The following is a 19402-nucleotide window of genomic DNA, read 5'->3' as shown; positions in this document are numbered from 1 at the left end:
TTGAGTTTCCAATCTGTCCAAAACCAACCCTAGTTCTTTCTCAAAAGTAATATACAGTATGCCCTGTAGAAAACTTTTCTTGGTCTAAGAAAAGGGTTTTTGTCCTCTTATGAAGGAATGTGACTATCACAAATGGACATACTGTTTTTTGGTTCCAAGAAAACTAGTACATGAGACCCCATTAATAAGAAGTGAATATAATTTTCCTTTTCAGCAGTGATACCCTTTTGAAATTCTGATCTTTCTTTTTAAGATCAGTACCTTAAAAGAGCTTTTTAAATTGGTTGCCTGTTTTGCGTGTGTTTGTTGTTTTTACTTATTTCCTTTGGCTTTTTCTTAGGGTGGGGGGGAGGGATGTTAGGAGGAGATAAGAACATAGTCACATGTGTTCTTCCCATAACAGTGGTGATGATGGTAGCAGCAGCTTCCACGTAATCACTCTTCCCTATGTGCCAGGCATTTATGTGTGATTCACGTACAACATCTAAACCTGGCAGTAACCCTGTGTAGTAGGTTGTGCCTCTTTCTTTGTTTTTATTTTCATTGTGCCTCTTTTATAAAAGTAAAAACAAACTCAGAGAAGTTATTTAACTTGCCTAATGTTACCAAGCTAGTAAGTGACCGAGTCGAGATTCTAACCTGGTCTTTGATTCCAAAGCCTACACCACACTGCCTAAACCCGTTTAACTCATTTTAAAAATATGCTCTCTTCTTAAGTAGAATTATTTTGTTCACATTTTTTGAGGTTTCATCTTTTGAAAGACAGAGCACAGGTCAAGAACAAAAGCTGGGATTTAGCAGCAACTCCTCTGTGTACCAGCTATGACCTCTGGCTAGTTCCTTCACCTCTCTAAACCTCTTCACTTATTTGTGTAATGGGAATCTTAATAGGACTTACTTAGAGTAATTAGGGGTAGATAAGGCAAATTAAGTTTAAGCTGGAAGTCTGACACATAGAAAACTCTCAATAAATACCAGCTATTTTTTTTTTGATCAAGCTTCTGTGGCTGTGTACATTAAAATCTTTTTGCTTCCTTCTTGTTTTCTCTACCTGATTTTTACACATCAATCTCAGGCTTCTTCTAATCTCTTGAATGTTGCCTTGCATTCATCCATCTTTTTTCTCTGTTTTGTCATTGAGTTAGCATGCTCTCTACACCCACTTGGTACCTAGTCAGTATTTATTGATGCGAATGATGGTGGTTAAACAAAGCTGCTGTTGGCACCAGTCCTGCAGCCTCTGTGACTGCCTGCCTGAGTAATCATGACTCCTAAAAACAGAAAAGGACTCAATCATCTTACTCATAATTGAAGGTCAGAATTTGATGTCAGCATTTGTTTCTGTGGTGATTATGTAGCTTTTTCTGCAGAATTACTTGACAGTTGGAGTAGCCAGGCTTTCTGGCATGAGGCTGATTATGATGCATTCTTAAATTACTTCCTAAAATAGATGCAGCATCATAAAGGTGGGTTAAACAAATATTGATTGTAGTACAGATTTGTTTTAATTGGAGCAAGAGGTCAGGGGAGGCTTACCATTGAGGGTAGTTGACTGCCAGGCTCTATATCCATCTACATTAGTTCCCTAGTCATCTTGCCCATAATCCTTTCTTGCATCAAAGAAAATTGTACAAAACTGTTTTTAATCCCAAACACTCCTCCCTTTTCTCTGCCTTTCTGGTATCTCTAATACATTCCTACCTCATTTCTTTGATTGATCCTCAGAAGATTTCTTATTTTTGCTTTTTCCTGCTTCAACCTCTGTTCTCCATGAACACATTTTACTCCTCAGCAACCTTTGTGGGAGTCTAGCAGGGTGTCATGCATATTATATTTGGGCTCTATGCACTAACAACTCAGCTCTTGACACTGATGTGCATTATTCTAAAGAACATATCAGTAAGGTTGAATTTATAACTCATTAATGGTTATAAATGACATGCTTCCATAATTTCAAAATCCAGATTTTTTTTTAATAAAAGAAGGAAAGAATGGGAAAAATATTTAATAAAAAATAAAAACTTTGTGCAAGAAAAAGAAGATTGTAACCAAAAGCAAAATTAACACCCCGGGCTTCCCTGGTGGCGCAGTGCTTGAGAATCCGCCTGCCAGTGCAGGGGACGCGGGTTTGTGCCCCGGTCCGGGAAGATCCCACATGCCACTGAGCGGCTGGACCCGTGAGCCATGGCCGCTGAGCCTGCGCGTCTGGAGCCTGTGCTCTGCAGCGGGAGAGGCCACAGCAGTGAGAGGCCCGCGTACCGGGAAAAAAAAAAAAAATTAACGTCCCATCTGTGGCAGATTTCATTTAGTAGAGACTTGTTTATTTCTTACCATATCTAATGTAATATAATATATAAACTTATATTTTCAATTTAGATCTCCAACCAAAGCCTGTCCTATATTTCCAGCAATCTCTAGTTCAGAGATTTTTCTAGTTGTTTTTTTTTCTTTTTTTCGCATTTTCTTCTCAAGGACTACTAGCCCAACCCTCTACCCCACCACACACAAAAAGTTAGCTGGGACTTCTTTATATGTACACAGACGTGCACGCACGTGAATTTTTAAAATTCTCCTTATCCGTTAAGAAAAAAATAGGGAATATGAAGCTATGCAAGTAAGCATACGTGATTCATAGGTACAGGAAAATGTTTATTGAATTGTCAATTTTAGCTTTGTAATTTGACTAAGAAGGGTGGAAGGGGACTTCCCTGGCAGTCCAGTGGTTAAGACTCCACCCTTCCAATGCAGGGGGCATGGGTTTGACCCCTGGTCGGGGAATTAAGATCCCACATGCCACACGGAGTGGCCAAAAATAAATTTTTTTAAAAAAAGAAAGAAAAAAGGGTGAAAGGAATAAGACTTGAAGGAAGGAACTCAGGAGGTAGAAAGAGACAGAGGCAAAGAAAGTATAAGGTAGAAAAACTTGCCTCTATGATTTTTTTTTTTAACCCTTGTATTATTTTTCAGTTGCTGGTCAAAGGAGTATCATTATTTAGCCTGTCCACCTGACATTCCTTCACCCCCAGCCTAGATCTGTTGCGTGGGAGTAGTTCCAGGCTGTTATGTGGATTAAATGAGGTGACCTATGTTAAAAGTGGCACATAGTAGGCTCAAAAATATTTTTCACCAAACTGAGATCATACTTCAGCAAACGGTGGGATTGCTTCTTATTTGAGGTTGTGGCCTACTAGTAACAGAACTAAGACTACAGATCCTAGAAGAAATTAAGAAGAGTACTTGTGTGGATTTGGGCAGTTACTTCAGACATCTTCGGATTCAGTTCCTTCCAAAAGGAAAGACTAAAACTCAAAAAGAGAACAAGTAGTCTCTAGAATAACCTACCACTTGTGCTGTGAGAACTCATAGAGATAATTCGTATAAAGTGCTTAGAAAGTGCCTGGCACATAGAGAAAGGTCAATAAGTGTTAGTTGCTTTTATTTTTGTTATTTCTCATGTGTTTTTAAAAAGGTCTTAAGGTGAACCATTTTAGGAAACCTAAGGAAAGTATGTATGTGTTTTTATAGATATAGGCAAATTGCCAATTAGAATGTGCATCTAATCAGAAGTTCAGTAGGAGCTGAAGAACTCTTGATGGTTTCTCACATGTTTAACTAAAGATTTAAATCTCTGTAGTTATTGGAATTTAGCAATTCTAATAATTTAGAGATTTATCTTTTTAGAAGAATATTTCTTGGTTGTGCTACTTTGTTTCTCTTACTCCTGTTGGCTGTGTGATGGCAAATCTGGCGTATTCAATCCCAAAGCAGTGCCTAAGGGGCTTTATGAGGTTAACAGCCATAACACTGTTGTGATATTTGAGTGAATCTGTTGTAATTGCTTGTTTAATTGTCCATCTTCCTTGGTGGGCTATGAACTCAGTGACAGCAGTGACATTCTTATAGACCATCAAATTTCCAGTGTCTAGAACGGTGTCTAGCACATTCTGCTGTTGAGAATATTTGTTGAAGAACGAAGAGAGTGACTTCCCATTTGAAGACACATGGCAAGGGAGGGATCCTGAAAGCCACATCATGTATTGCTGTACTGATTTTCTGATTTTTGCTTGGAACCTGGTTTTTGCAACATGCAAATAATGTCAGTCTTATGGATTTCATTTTCTCTCTTGATAGTGAACAGAGTGAGGCAGAATTTCATGGAAAGGGTCAGTCTTAGAAATCATGACAATCTGGGTTTGAATCCGAGCTCTGTGTCAGCAGCTTAACCTGTCCCAGCCTCAGTGTGCTCATATCTTAATAGAAATAGTTACAAATTAGGTATTGTTAGTGAGGATTAAATGAGATGACATATAAAGTGGCACATAAGTAGCTTCAACAGAAAGTTAGCTTCCTTTCTCCTTTTCTTCTCCTCATAGCGCATAATTAAAAGTAATTCAGCTATTCTTTATTTCAAAGTAATCTGCATGTTGTGGTGACATTTGGTTAAGAAATGGGAATAGTAGGCAAGCTGCTATGGGAAGCAGCTTGGTGGGGTAGAGAGAGCACTAGACTAGGAGTCGGGACTGAATGTGACCTTGGGTAAATCATATGACCTCTCTAGCTGAAGTTTGTGTTTCTCTTAAGTGATATTCCCCATTGACTAATAATTGAGAAAGCAGCAAAGGGACTATTTTGTACCCTGTTATATATAAAGAAGCTTCTGAAATGTCAGTATTACCAAAACAAAAAACCATACACAATTAACTCTTTAAAACAACACAGAAACGTTTGTGTCTCTTGGGCACCTGAGGCATCGAGAGCCGCCATACCCCCCCACCGCCCCCCCCCTTGCATTTGTAATTGTTAATTTGCATCTTTCGTTTTTCTGAAGCAAATCAGTACATTTTGAAATCCATATTTCATGGAGCTACTTAACTAATTGCTGCAATCAGCAGCAATTTATTTTATAGCAGCGCTGTTCAGATCGCTCTGAGGTTAGCATACCATGCACAGTGTGTTTTTTACAACCATATTTTTGATGATGAGTTTTAATAAGGGAAAATGGTTAATCTGCTGATATTCTCCTGAAAGTCCTAACTTTGGTCCTGTGTTTTACCTTTACCCAATGCTAACTTAAAAGGCCACAGCAAAGTCATTGACCCAGTGGGTGCACCGGCTGTCGGAGAGGCTGTCCCATTTAGAAGGACGGGAGAGGGAAAGAGCACCCTGTTTTTCTTCTTGTTTGGAGACCCTCATTAAATTACTCAGAAACAATAATCAGATAGCTGCTGTTCAAGTTAATGGCACCTCTGAGTCCCTGTCAAGAGAGCTTTATTTAATGCGCAACAGACCTGGAGTGATGCAGGTGCCTTTTCAGGCCCTCATTTAATTTAAGCTGCTTTAGTTGGCATGGCAACTAGTTGAGACATCTGGGAGACATTATGCTAGGGATTGAGACTTCAGAGGATTTCTGCTAGAGCAAAGCAGAAACCTTATCATAAAGTGGTGTGTGTTGCTTCTAAATTTCTGCAGCTATATTGTTAAATCTCCAAATTCAGGAATTGTATTTTCCAGAGAAATAAAATTTTTTAAGGTTGGCCTGGTCGTTGGCTTGTTTTCTGTGAAGAAAAAAATGCTTTATTCGTGAGGTGAAAAATATTCATTTCAACCCTGAAGAATTTACTTTGCTAAACTAAAGTTTGACAGAACTTACTCTCTGCAGAGTGGCTGTTTTAATCACTTTGTAAAAATCATACATTTAAAATTTATCAGACTTTTTTTTTTTTTTTTTTTTTTTTTTGCGTTACGCGGGCCTCTCACTGCTGTGACCTCTCCCGTTGTGGAGCACAGGCTCCAGACGCGCAGGCTCAGCGGCCATGGCTCACGGGCCCAGCCGCTCCGCGGCATGTGGGATCCTCCCAGACCGGGGCACGAACCCACGTCCCCTGCATCGGCAGGCGGACTCTCAACCACTGCGCCACCAGGGAAGCCCTATCAGACTTTTATGTTTAAAAGATATTAGAGGAGGGGAAAGCATCTCTGCACAAAGGTAAACAAAATGGTCAAGGTAGACAGGGCTGTATGTGGTTTTGCCCTGGACTTTCTGGTTAAATTAAGAGTTTATTTAAAAAAAAAAAAAAAGAGTTTATTAACCTACCTTCATTTTTTTTTAACCCAGCATGTCATCTTCTCAAGAAGCAGAGATATGAAAGTAACACTCTTCTAAACTCTTCTTAAATATTATAACAGGAGATTGAATGAAAGGTTTTTTAAATTCACAGATCCTAAGGACAGTAACATAGTAATCTAGTTATTTGCATTTAGCAGAGGGAATACCTGCTGGTTTATATTTTGTAAGAAACTGTGCACATATGTATGGGCTCTTAGTATAGAAGAATTGACTTACCACTTGAAATCATTCATTTTGAATGCCTTGTTTTTCAGGGGTTTTTTGATATCTGGTAATACTTTGCTCTGTGTTAGGTTGAACAATGTGAAATTACTATTTTTGGTGGTCAAAATGGTCCAACATTGTCAGTTCAAATCCAACAGGTCTAGGATGTGAACAACACCCTGATTTGGAAATATATGTTTCGTAATGCTAAGTGAAACGTAAGAGTTTTTTCTGAAATTAGTAATTATTTATAAAATATCTGATTAGAACAGTACCCATTCCAGCCAGACAGCGTTTTGATTTTCCCTTTTCTTTGAAAATATAGTCACTGTTAGAAGAAAGCATATGACATTATTTCATACTTATTCTCTGTTTTTGGCTTTTGTATCAATTCGTTCCTTTTATAAGTCAAAGCAAGATTTTTCAAGTGCCAGCCCTGAGAATTCAACCTGATAACTTGAAAATTAAGATGTTTTCTCTCTGCTGTTTGCATGCATACCAACTGTCACCAGTAACAGTAAAGATTCTGGAATCGCAACTTGGCTACCTGTTTTATACAGATATGTAAGGCAGAATAGAATATAACCTGGTCTTCACTTCCATGCAAGAACTTTTCAATCCTGGCAGGAAGAAAAAATTGTCAATAAACTCAGAAGACATGGCTGACATCCCATACAGATGAGTACTCTCTTTAGGAATTTTTTTTCCCTGAGTAAAACTGCAAGTTGATATTAAGTTGATAGTACTTAATACAGGGATAGCAGTTGTGAAGTTTTTCTGGTTTTGTTCTGTTGTTCTGTCTTGGTTTTTTTCCTGTGTAATGTTCCTTTGTTTTCATCCCTTGAGATTTCTGGAACCAACTCAGGAATATTAGGACTTCTGATTAAGGCTTAATGGTGCAAATAGAAGTTTTTTCCTGTCTCTATCCTATGATTAAGATTTCCTACTGGGAAAATTTTTTAGTATATACAAGAGGGTTAATATCCTTAATATGTAAGGCACTTTTACAAATAAATTATCACCCCAGTAGAAAATTGAGTAAAGAAAAGAAACAAGTCTCTCTCTCACTTTCTGTCTTTTTCCCTCTCTCATACTCACACATATATATGGCCAATAAACATGTAAACAGTTTTCAATCTGAAAACACAGTTGATAGAACACAAATCTTTACTGCCAGTTCTTCCTGAAGCCCCCCTAAAGTGTCAGTAAAGGGTTAGGAACTCAAACTAGAAGAGGCAGAAACCTCTGCTGGCAGTAATGAGAACCCAGAAACAAGTTAGTTCTTGCTCAGAACATCAGAGCAGCTCAGGGTTTGGAGGCATCAAGTATCTCAGAAAGTAGGGGTGCAGGTAGGCCTAAACACAGAATTGGTTGCAAGCCTGTGTAAGAAGTAGTAAGATGTTCAAATGTTCAGATCGTCTCGTATTCCGCAGGAGACTGTATAATGCTTTATTTCCTGGAGACAGCATGAACGGAGCTGTGGTGTCTTTGGCCCCATCCCCCACTGATACAGAACACTGGCAACCTGGCCTGTGCCCTCCAAGACAGAAGTTTGGAGGGCTCTTCTCTAGAGAAATGGATTAACCCAAGAGAGAGGATCTATACGTAATTGAGGATCCTTTGTGAAACAAAATTAAAGCTCTATGCCGCCGCCCCCCACACAAAGCTACATTACAGTCAAAACAGTAATAACCTGGGCTTCCATGGTGGCACAGTGGTTGAGAGTCCGCTTGCTGATGCAGGAGACACGGGTTCGTGCCCCAGTCCGGGAGGATCCCACATGGCGCGGAGCGGCTGGGCCCGTAGGCCATGGCCACTGAGCCTGCGTGTCTGAAGCCTGTGCTCCGCAATGGGAGAGGCCACAACAGTGAGAGGCCCGCGTACTGCAAAAAAAAACAAAAAACAACAACAGTAATATCCTAAAGGCCAATTGGTAGGAGATTGCTTAAGTCATGCCATATTACATAAATTGGAATACTATTTAAGCACTTTTTTGGGGGGGGGGGCGCTGCGTTGGGTCTTCATTGCTGCGTACAGGCTTTCTCTAGTTGCAGCGAGCAGGGACTACTCTTCGTTGCGGTGCGCGGGCTTCTCATTGCGGTGGCTTCTCTTGTTGCGGAGCATGGGCTCTAGGCACGCCGGCTTCAGTAGTTGTGGCTCGCGGGCTCTAGAGCACAGGCTCAGTAGTTGTGGCACACAGGCTTAGTTGCTCCGTGACATCTGGGATCTTCCCGGACCAGGGCTCGAACCTGTGTCCCCTGCATTGACAGATTCTTAACCACTGCGCCACCAGGGAAGTCCCTATTTAAGCACTTTAAATGATAGAAAAGAATTGTATACCATGGAAAGATATTCACAAGATATTTTAAATTAAAAAATATATATGTATGTGTGTGTGTATATATATATATATGTATATAATATGATCTACTTTGTCACGATAATTCCACTACAAGGAATATATCACTAGGAAATAATCAGATTCACATAAAGCTATATATGTAGGATATTTATCTCATGGTTATTTAAAATAGTTTAAAAAATTAGAAATAACTTGGATTTTCAACAATGACAGATTGGTTAAATGAATTATAAATATATCCATACATTAGAACCCTCTACAGTAATAAAAATTCTGCAAGAAAACAGGCAGCAAAGCCATGTGTATGCTATAATCCCAGTTTTAAAAATACAGATAGGTATGCATACACAACATTTACATGAAGATATTATAGGTTAATTCAAAGAGGTAGGATTCTATGTAGTTTTTATACTCTTTGGCTTCTTTGTATTTCCCTAGTTCTGTGATGAATTTTTGTTTTTTAACTATTTTGGAAAATTTTTTAAAATACACAAAAGGAGAGACAATAGTATAATATCTATCATACACACAATACCCAGCTTCAGCAATTACTAATCATTTTGCCAGTCTCATTTCCTTTTTATTGAGAGGAGGGGGAAAGGAGAGCTGTATTATTTTAAAGTAGATCCCAACTATCACATTATTTTACCTAAAAATACTTAAATATGCAATTCTACCTGGTAAGGGCCTTAAAAACATAACCATCATAACCTAATAAAATTAACTAATTCCTTACTATCCCCTGATTGCCTCAAAGATCTCATTTTTTAATCAGGTTTGTTTGAATCAGGATCTAAACAAAGTACATATATTGCATTTGGTTATTATATTTCCTGAGACTTTTTATCCCAAACATTCCTCCCTTCCCTTCCCCTCACAACCCCCCCCCCTTTCCTTCTTTCTTTCTTTCTCTTTCTCTCTTTCTCTTTCTTTCTTCCTTCCTTCCTTCCTACCTTCCTTTCTCTCTCTCTTTCTTTCTCCCTCCCTCCCTTTCTTTCTTTCTTTCTTTCTCATTGAATTTTTTGGGGATATTTTTCCTGGAGAATGATCCACGTTGTGTGTTTAGCTGATTGCTTCCTCATGATGTCTTTTTATTTCCCATATTTCTAGTAAACTGATAATTAGAACTAGAAGATTGATTGTATTGTTTTTTAAGACATGAATATTTTCTAGGCAGTGGTGTGTATAATCATAGGGACATAATATCTTGTCCCACAGTAAGTGCTGCTAAGATTGAGTGGTGGATTGAGTTGATGTGGGTCTCATTCCTTTCAAGTGGTTTTAGCAACCATTGATAATTGGTACCTTAGATCCACGGTGTCACAGAGGTTGCAAAACAGTGATTTTTTTCCCCTAATCTTTCATTACTTCTGTATTTATTAACTGAAATTCTTCTATAAAGAACACTGAACATTTAGTATATTTTATTAGAGTTTTTTTTTTTTTTTTTTTTTTTTTTTGCGGTACGCGGGCCTCTCACTGTTGTGGCCTCTCCCGTTGGGGAGCACAGGCTCCAGACGCGCAGGCTCAGCGGCCATGGCTCACGGGCCTAGCCACTCCGCAGCATGTGGGATCTTCCCAGACCGGGGCACGAACACGTGTCCCCTGCATCGGCAGGCAGACTCTCAACCACTGCGCCACCAGGGAAGCCCTATTAGAGTTTTTTAAAATATAACTCAAAAGAAAAGAAGGTAAAATCCTGAATTGTGTAGGGCCACTGAAACAATTTAAACATAGTCAATTTCACTATTATGTAACCTTAGGCAGGTTACTTGCCTTCTGTTAGCCTCAATTTTCTCATCTGTAATTGGGGATACCACTGCCTATCTTGTAGGATTGCCATGGAAATTAGATGAGATGATATATTTAAAATACTTAGTGGAGTGGCTAATATCTAGTAGGTGCTCAATATATATTCATTCATTCAACAGATATTTACAGGGGACTTACTATATGTAGGCATTGTTTCTTCTGAGACTTTTGGATAGACTTGTGAACAATACAGAGAAAAAACCCTTGCCCTCATGGAGAAGGATTGGAGAGACAAACAATAGATGTAATAAGTAAATTATGTAGGATAAGTACTACAGGAAAAAAGAAAAAGTAGGGTTGTGCAAGGGGGTAGCAATTGGACGAGGAATGCAGGACACATTATTAGAGTAGTCAAAGTTGGCCTCAATCGAAAGATAAAATTGAAGCAAAGATACAAAGGAGGTGAAAGAGTTAGCCAAGTAGATGTCTGGGGAAGCACAGTCCAGGCAGAGAAAATGGAAAGGGCTAAGGTTAGTGTGTGTTTAGCATTTTCAGAGAACAGCAAAGAGGAAAGTGACAGGAGGTCAGAGAAGGAAGAAAGCCAGATCATTTAGCGCCCTGCAAGGACATTTTAAGGACTTTGACTTTTCCTCTATATGAAATGGGAAGGTTTTGCAGGAAAGTGACATAATCTGGCTTTCGTTCTAAAGCATGATTATGTGAAGTGCATCTAAAAAATAAGATGAATTGATGAATGGAAAGGGCCATGGTAAATGTGCACTGAAGCAAATATGACAAAATGTTAAGTGTAAATCTAGGTGGTAGGCATATATATGGTGATCACTGTTTAATTATTTCAAGTTTTTTGTGTGTTTGGAAATTGTTATAAGAAAAAAAAATTTTTAACTATTAAGGTAACTAAATCTAACCTTGATAATAATATTGTAATTTAACTGATGTATATCATCTTATAGAAAGATTCTAACATGTCACTGAAAACTCCTATAAGGAAATTCTACGTGCCAGATCTCATTTCCTCACTAATTTCTTTGGAAAGAGCCTGGTTAGTAAAACCTAACATAAAAATTAAACCTAAGAGGATAAAAAGCTTAAAATTGCATTTTCTATATGATAAAGTGACTCAATATACAGACAAAATATAACAGTGAAAAATGTATTCTGGCTTAGAATTGTTTTAGAAATCTAGGGGTCTTGGGCCAGGCTGGTAATAGTGGACATGATAAGAAGTGGTCTAATTCTGTGGCTAAGTTTTGAAAGAACCAATAGGATTGGAGGCAGAGTGAGAGAGGGATCAAGGTTGACTCCAAGGTCTGTGGTTTGTGGTGTGACCAACCTGCTGGAAAAATAGGTTTGCTGTGGGAAAGCCTACACCTAGAAAGTGTGTGGTGGGGGAAAGATAGAGAATACATCTTGGACATGGTAGTTCGAGCTGTCAATTAGACATCCCATGGAGATGATGAGTAGACAGTTTGATAGACAAGCCTGGACTTAAGGAAAGAAGATTAACTAGAGATACAAAGTTGGGAGTCATCAGCATGGATGTTATTTAAAGTCATGGAACTGGATCCCGTTACCCTAGAGAGTGAGTATCGAAAGAGAAGAGGACCAGGGACTTGCCTGGCGGTCCAGTAGTTAGAACTCTGTGCTTTCACTGCCCAGGGCCCAGGTTCAGTCCCTGGTTGGGGAACTAAGATCCCAAAAGCCATGCTGCATGACCAAAAAAGAGAGAGAGAAGAGGACCGAGCCCTGGGGCATTTCAACATTAAGTGCTTGGGAAAGAGCACCAACAAAGGAGGACTGAGAAGAAAGAACCAGAGAGGGAGAAGGAAAGTCAATAGTTGGGTGTCCTGCTAGCCAGTTGAAGAAAATGTCTCAAGGAGGAGGGCGTTTCCAACTATGGTGTGTCAAGTGTTATCAGTTATTCTCCCTTACTCCCAAGTTGTCCCTTTTCCTACCTGTTTTTGCTAAAACATTAAATTAGAAGTGTTTTTAAATCCTTCTCCCCAAATAATAATCACTTACTACAAGAGACTTTTTAAAGCTCATAAGGGTAAGATACAAAGCCTAACATCACTTTTTGAAAATTTAAGTTTTGAAGGCAGATTCCTTCTCGTCTTTATTTTTATAAGCCCAGCATTTACCCTTAAAACAAGCATGTAAATGCTGAAACAAGAGCCCCAGGACCTCTTAGTTCATTTATAGCTAGTGGTAAGCACCCTAAGACTACAGCCTCCATAATACCTTTCTGGAAGAAGAATTTTAGCATCTGAGGAACTATGTAAGAAAACAAAATAACTGACATTTTGTCTTGCCTTTCCCTGCTTTGAGGTGCACAGGGCTGGGGAAGCCTTACTGTTTGACTCAGAATGTGAAACTGACTTTTACAAGGTGTCAGAAGAATTTGAATCCTGGTAGGAGCCTCCTAGAGTCAAAGGCCCTCTCCCCTTGACTTAAGGAAGCTTATATTATTTAAATCATAAAGCTTGCCCAGACTTTTAAGGAGTTCTTAACTGCAGGCAGAGTAAGACATGCATCTTTCCTTTTCTAGATAAAGCAAAAGGTGGTGCCTTCACAAGAGTCCTGAATTCCCATCTCCATTGCTCCCTGCGCCCCAGCCTTTGATCATCTGCCTTGTGTTGATTGAGCAAAACCCTGAGGGTATAACAGAGTGCAAAGCATGGGAAGCTTAAAATTTAGTAAGGGAAGTATAAATGTATAAAAAGTTAAATAATAAAAGAATTCAGTTGTGAAGATTGTAGAGAGATTTGGATTTGAACTAACCATTTGCGTATTTTTAGGAGTACCATGATTTATAGAGTAACTTAAGCCACAGTTGATAGGTAGGTTGTCATCTTTTCCATTGGTGCCATGGTGGCCTAGGGTGAGACCAACAACCCTCTCTTGGGGTTCAAAGGACACTCCAGTAACATGTCTGAATAGACCCTCAGACTGGTCTTCACACTCTTCCTGGCCCAGCTGTCACTGACAATATTTACCCTTGGTTTTCTCTTTTATAATGCTAATTATAGTGAAGTCACTTGGTTGGTTACTTCTGCTAACTTTTTAAAATTCTTTAATTTTGGCAGTGTTTTATCTTGTGAGGGCTGGAATTGTCACCTCTTTCATGCTGTCTAGAAGCTTTCTTTCCCTAAGCTTTTTCCAGCCTTAAGAACAGAAGTTATTTAGACCTGGTACCTACTTTGCAGGGATTGGGGGCTGAATTCTCGGAACTCTCCTTAACTTGAAACCTCAAGATATGTTGTCACAGAATTGATGCAGAGTGACCTACATAAAATTATCGTCTCTCCTCAACCACTCAGCTCAGATCATGTCAAAGTTTTTCTTTATCAGATTTTGCGAGGTAAGTTTTTCTTTATGAAGAAAAAGGTAGTGTCACTGTATAAATGAAATGTTTTGCTTTTCATTTGAACTAATCTGACCTTCCAAGGCTTACTTCTTCCCTAACAACTTCTTTCTTTTGACCAAGGTATATTTAATAATTTCTATACTTGATGTTAAATAAGAGGCTTTTAAGGGTAGCCAAGTGGTTCTTATTTTCAGTGATGGAAGAGAAGGGCCTATCTAATTCATTAGGTAGTCGAGGGGGTTAATATAGGGAGGTAAATAAGCAAGATGGTTTGTCAAACAAGAATGCTTTGTCACAAAGTTTCCACTAAACAGCCTTTAGTAGGAGTGTGTGGCTGGCATCAGATGACTAAATTGAAAAGGAACTGTGTTCCCTATGGATAACATACATTCTTCAAGCCAGCAGTAGGTGGGCCTGGCCTGAGTGTTGGCAGGCATGCCTGAGTTCAACTCTAGAAAAGCAAAATGACTCTTCAAGCATGGAGGAGACTGATAGAAACAGCCAGCTAACTCATTCTCTAGGCTGGCTCATTAAAGAGCACTGACTTGACAGAAAAGCGATTTGGGCTGGCATTGTTGGAGCTTCCTCTGGTCATCAGGTGTGTCCTTAAGAATTTTGCCGTTACAAATGGAGAGTTGTTTAAAGCTGAAACAGTTTTCTTACCTAGTAAAGTACTTTTTTTCTCCCACGGGATTCAAAGAATTAAGGCATTCTTTATAAAAATTGACAAGCATCTGCCAAAAGAATTATAGCACATACAGAGTTAAAGCTAGAAAGTTCACCTTCTATAGATTTGTTGATATTTGGGGATGGGGGTGGGGTGGGGGTAGAGGGGAGATATTGGCTATTGGACCTTTTTTCACACTTGGAAAAAAAAAGGGATTTGCTATATTTTATTCAGAAGACTCAGCCTTGAAGCTGTGATCTTTAGCAGTGCTAAAGCCCACAGTCTTTCAAGATGTCAAAAATATTTTTAAAGTAATTAATTACCCTCTTGATTCTTAGTGGTGGAGAATACTACCAACAAACCTGGGCAAGTTTCTGAATTTTGTCTCATCAGTGAAGATCTGTCCTGGGAAAGGCTCCCTGCTGGTTGATGGGAACTATTTTGTGGGAGCAGCTCACAATCACAGGTTGAGAGTATCAGCAGAGAGCTCCAGTAGCCACACTTGTGAACAATTCAAGGTTATTGGTCTGGTCAGCCTTAACTCCAGTGCTTGGAACGCTTGTCTATATACTTAAACCTCAATAATCTTTCGAATTATAGACATTATCTCTAGACTGTGCAAACTTTTGATGACATTTTATAAATTATAGTTTTTTGAGGTAGGGCTAACTCAAGCTTTTAATAGTGTTCATTATGCAGTTATTTAGAGAACAATTTAAAATCCTGTACTCTTGTTTCTATGGTGTTCCCCAAATCATTGGTTGAGTAAAAGGAATTAAGTATCTGCAGTTAAATCTGTTTGTTGTTTCAGGTTTGAAATATCTCCATTCAGCTGGCATTTTACATCGAGACATTAAGCCAGGGAATCTCCTTGTGAACAGCAACTGTGTTCTAAAGGTAGCTTTTCAGTTTATTTAAACATGTAAGAAAAAATTGGAACGTCAAGGCACGTTTAAGAACATGTTTTTGTGAAAGAAATGGTTAAATTTATTTTCATCACTTTACCAAAAATTAAAGAACCCAGTGTTCTCTAGCAATATCACTAGGCATGGACATAGTAACTAATTTGTAGTCTTGGCTCATGGTTTCTTGGTGATATTTTGCACATGTTTTGGAAACATTGGAATTGGAATTTCAGTGTGACTAGAAATAAGAATAGAGAAGGTGATTTCTTTTCAGATTTTTCTATTATAAAGGAAGTGTATATCAGAAGAAAGATTGGAAGACCAGTAAGCTTCTACTTACGTAAGAATCAAGTGTGGCTTTTAAGAAGACTGTCTATATGTTCTTGCACAGCTAACATTTTTATATGCTTTTTGACTGAGGCAGCAAAGTAGGGAAATCGAAACATTTAGAAGTGAAAATACTAAGCCAGGAAAGGGTCCAATGTATTTCCACGGTATACAGTAACCAATTCTCAGTTATCCCTCTGAAGGGGTATTAATTACAGGATTTATTATGGTTAGCAGCCCGCAAATCTCAAGATGTCAATTTCAGTTTTTTTATTCTTACCCCAGTACCATCCCCACCCCATTGTCTTTTGTTAGAGTGGCTCACAAATAGCAAAATCCACATGTATACATACATCCTACCCCTAATAGAGATGTGTATTAGCAGAACTCCTAGTGAGGGGCCCACCATAGTTTTCCCTATCATAGAAATTAGAGATAAGGGCCTTCCTAGAGCTGAGTCATCTCTATGTAAGCAAATTAAAGCTCCTCTTATTTTATGAGTGGCTAAAGTACTATATGGTGCTTCAGTCTACAGTAAATATTCTTAACATTTCAACTGATATATTTGAAAAAGAAAAGAACTGTTTATAGATGTTGTCTTATTTTAAACATTTTTTAAACATATTTTAAAGACTGTTATTAGTACTTAGCTTGTTGGCAAGCTAAACCTTAAAACCAAGTATATAAATGAATTTCAGGGTTTTTTTGTTGTTTTTTTTTGCGGTACTTGGGCCTCTCACTGTTGTGGCCTCTCCCATTGCGGAGCAAAGGCTCCGGACGCGCAGGCTCAGCGGCCATGGCTCACGGGCCCAGCCGCTTCGCGGCTTGTGGGATCTTCCCGGACCGGGGCACGAACCCACGTCCCCCGCATCGGCAGGCGGACTTTCAACCACTGCGCCACCAGGGAAGCCCAAATTTCAGTTTTATCTTAAATGCTTTCTTTAAACTGTGGGCCAGTTTTCTTCAAAAGTTGATGTTATACTGCTTTTGAATAAAAAATTTCCCTTCACTCTTTCCTTGAAGAACTCTGTTCCTGTTTTAACTCTAGAAAGATTTAAAACCTATTTTTCATATATTCCCTGAAAACAACTAATATTGTAGTTCATTCTTTTGTTTCCACAGAAAATTAATTGTCCCAAAAACCACTAAAGTAAATATTCCTTCTATAGGTCATTGAGTTCATTCCCCTGCCACCATCACTTTTTAAAAAGAGCCGTAGGGACTTCCCTAGTGGTCCAGTGGTTAAGACTCCACGCCCCCAGTTCAGGGGGCCCGGGTTCAATCCCTAGTCAGGGAACTAGATCCCACATGTGGCAACTAAGACCCAGCGCAGCCAAATAAATAAATATTTTTAAATAAAAATAAAAAGAGCTGTAACCTATCCCCATAACCTATTTTTATTCTTAAAAAAAAATTAAGAATGTTATAGTCAGGGACTTCCCTGGTGGCGCAGTGGTTAAGAATCCGCCTGCCAATGCAGGGGACACGGGTTCAAGCCCTGGTCCAGGAAGATCCCACATGCCGTGGAGCAACTAAGCCCGTGCACCACAACTATTAAGCCTGTGCTCTAGAGCCCGCTAGCCACAACTACTGAGCCCGCGTGCTGCAACTACTGAAGCCCATGCGCCTAGAGCCCGTGCTCCAAACAAGAGAAGCCACCGCAATGAGAAGCCTGCGCACTGCAATGAAGAGTAGCCCCCGCTCTCCACAACTAGAGAAAGCCCATGCACAGCAATGAAGACCCAACACAGCCAAAAATAAATAAATAAATATTTTAAAAATAAATAAACCCTGGTTTTAAAAAAAAAACCTTAAAGTCAGGAATTCTTTGTCCTATTCATACCAAGTCACTTTATGACAATTTAAGCCAGTTTCTTCTTATTTCAGTTTCTGGTTGGAGAACTTCACAAAGCATTTGTGTAGAATCTGTCATGCTTGACGCCATTAACTGCTTGCAGTCCATTTTCCAAATCGTTATGGTATTGTAACCTCTGGCTACATGAATGAGTAACTAAAAGAAAATGTCATTTATGAATAAACAACATACAGATGAGAACAAATTGAAATTTTGCTCTGTTCCTTTAACTTGTCTTAGCAGCCTACTTTTAAAAGCCAGAGTAGAGTGCCAGTCTACTGATGCTAATACTCTCTTCTCAAACGTAAAAATGCATAGAAAATGATTATGATAAAACATTTTTTAAAAATTAACGCTCTTTCAGATTGTGAATATATTTTGTTTACTATTAGGCACAAAACAGATAATTTTGCTGGAAATCGAATATCTTTTTGGTTATCTGACCATATAAGCTTCTTACTTTGAATTTAGCCTGTCTTCCAGATAAATTGCCAAAAATGATTCCAGATCTGTTTTATAAGAGAAAACATTTTCTGCTGGGTAGGTGGTTGGTTGTTTTTTTTTTTTCTTTTTAGTATAAATACAAGAAAATTAAAGTAGATTTAAGTCCTTTCCTCTGGTTTTATTTTGTTTTAAAAGATACCCTAAAATTTTTTGGCCAAGTAATAGAGCGTTTAAACATTATGTGTTATTTGAACACTGGCCTTTGGGAGGATTTGAAAAACAACATATGCCTTTCTTCCTTTTTGGTATAGTTTTTCCTGTGTGATCTGGAAATTTACTTTCATTTTTAAGTTTTAAAGATGTTGGCTTTATACTTCTTCATCCCCACATACAAACATGAATTCATTTGATGTGACCAGGCATAGTACATTCAAGATAAAAAGAGAGGATTGCCAAAAATTAGGGGTAAAATTTGTTTTCTTTAAAGCAGTGGTTTTCAAGTTTTTTTAAGCCTCCAGACCCTTTTTTCAAATGAAATATTATGCTGGGACCTCAACTTAGAAGACAGATAAAAAGTGTTATTTTTTTGGGCTTCCCTGGTGGCGCAGTGGTTGGGAGTCCGCCTGCTGATGCGGGGGACGTGGGTTCGTGCCCCGGTCCGGGAGGATCCCACAGGCCACGTGGCGGCTGGGCCCTTGAACCATGGCCGCTGGGCCTGCGCGTCCGGAGCCTGTGCTCTGCAGCTGGGGAGGCCACGGCAGTGAGAGGCCCACGTACCGCAAAAAAAAAAAAAAGTGTTCTTTTTGTCCCTTATAATATTGACTCAGAGTTAATCAGTGAGAACACTGGAGCTTAGATGGTCATTACTCTTTTATCTCATCCTCAGTGCTCCCAGTTTTTGTTTTGGTTGCCCAGTATCAAGAAAATCTTAATTCCTGAAAATAAGCAGAAGTTGCTGGTGGTGGCACTGCTGCTATTTACTAACAGCTCACCTTGCAACCTCCAAATACTTTTCACTTAAACAGAAGGAGCAAGAAAAGATTTATTCCTAGGTCTGCATGTAAATTAATCAGTCTTTCTCATTTACCATTATGTCTCCAAGTTCTAGCATACTGTCTAAAATATAACAGGCACTCAATTAATTAAATGTTAATGGTGTGAAGAAATGAAGGAACCTGTTAGCATTGTTATTCTACAGTGTGCTACATTTTGACATATTCACACATTTGAGTGTGTATTTTAAATAGATACATGTGAAATTTAGGTAAAATGTTTACGGAACTCCTGAAGTACCTCCTCAGAACTGGATTTAGCAGGACTCCGTTTGAAACCCATAGCTTTAAAGAAATTTTACTATATATATTCCATTGA

The 19402-nt window shown here is 38.9% G+C and overlaps 1 protein-coding gene across 2 annotated transcripts in view; it reads left to right on the top strand.

The window, feature by feature from the left end:
* NLK (nemo like kinase) overlaps positions 1 to 19402 on the top strand; it is a 147252-nt gene that overhangs the window by 107921 nt on the left and 19929 nt on the right. For both annotated transcript variants that reach the window (XR_013825037.1, XM_079904525.1), the window contains exons 4-5: positions 13721 to 13827; positions 15312 to 15397. Coding sequence is in view for 1 of the 2 variants with exons in the window: in XM_079904525.1 (XP_079760651.1) it covers positions 13721 to 13827; positions 15312 to 15397 (193 nt within the window). In the remaining variant the exon portion in view is untranslated. The remainder of the gene's footprint in view (positions 1 to 13720; positions 13828 to 15311; positions 15398 to 19402) is intronic.

The sequence above is a fragment of the Stenella coeruleoalba genome (assembly GCF_951394435.1).
Source record: "Stenella coeruleoalba genome assembly, chromosome: 19".
Taxonomy (NCBI): domain Eukaryota; kingdom Metazoa; phylum Chordata; class Mammalia; order Artiodactyla; family Delphinidae; genus Stenella; species Stenella coeruleoalba.
The sequence above is the reverse complement of the archived record's forward strand: the minus strand, read 5'-3'. Positions and strand labels throughout refer to the sequence as shown.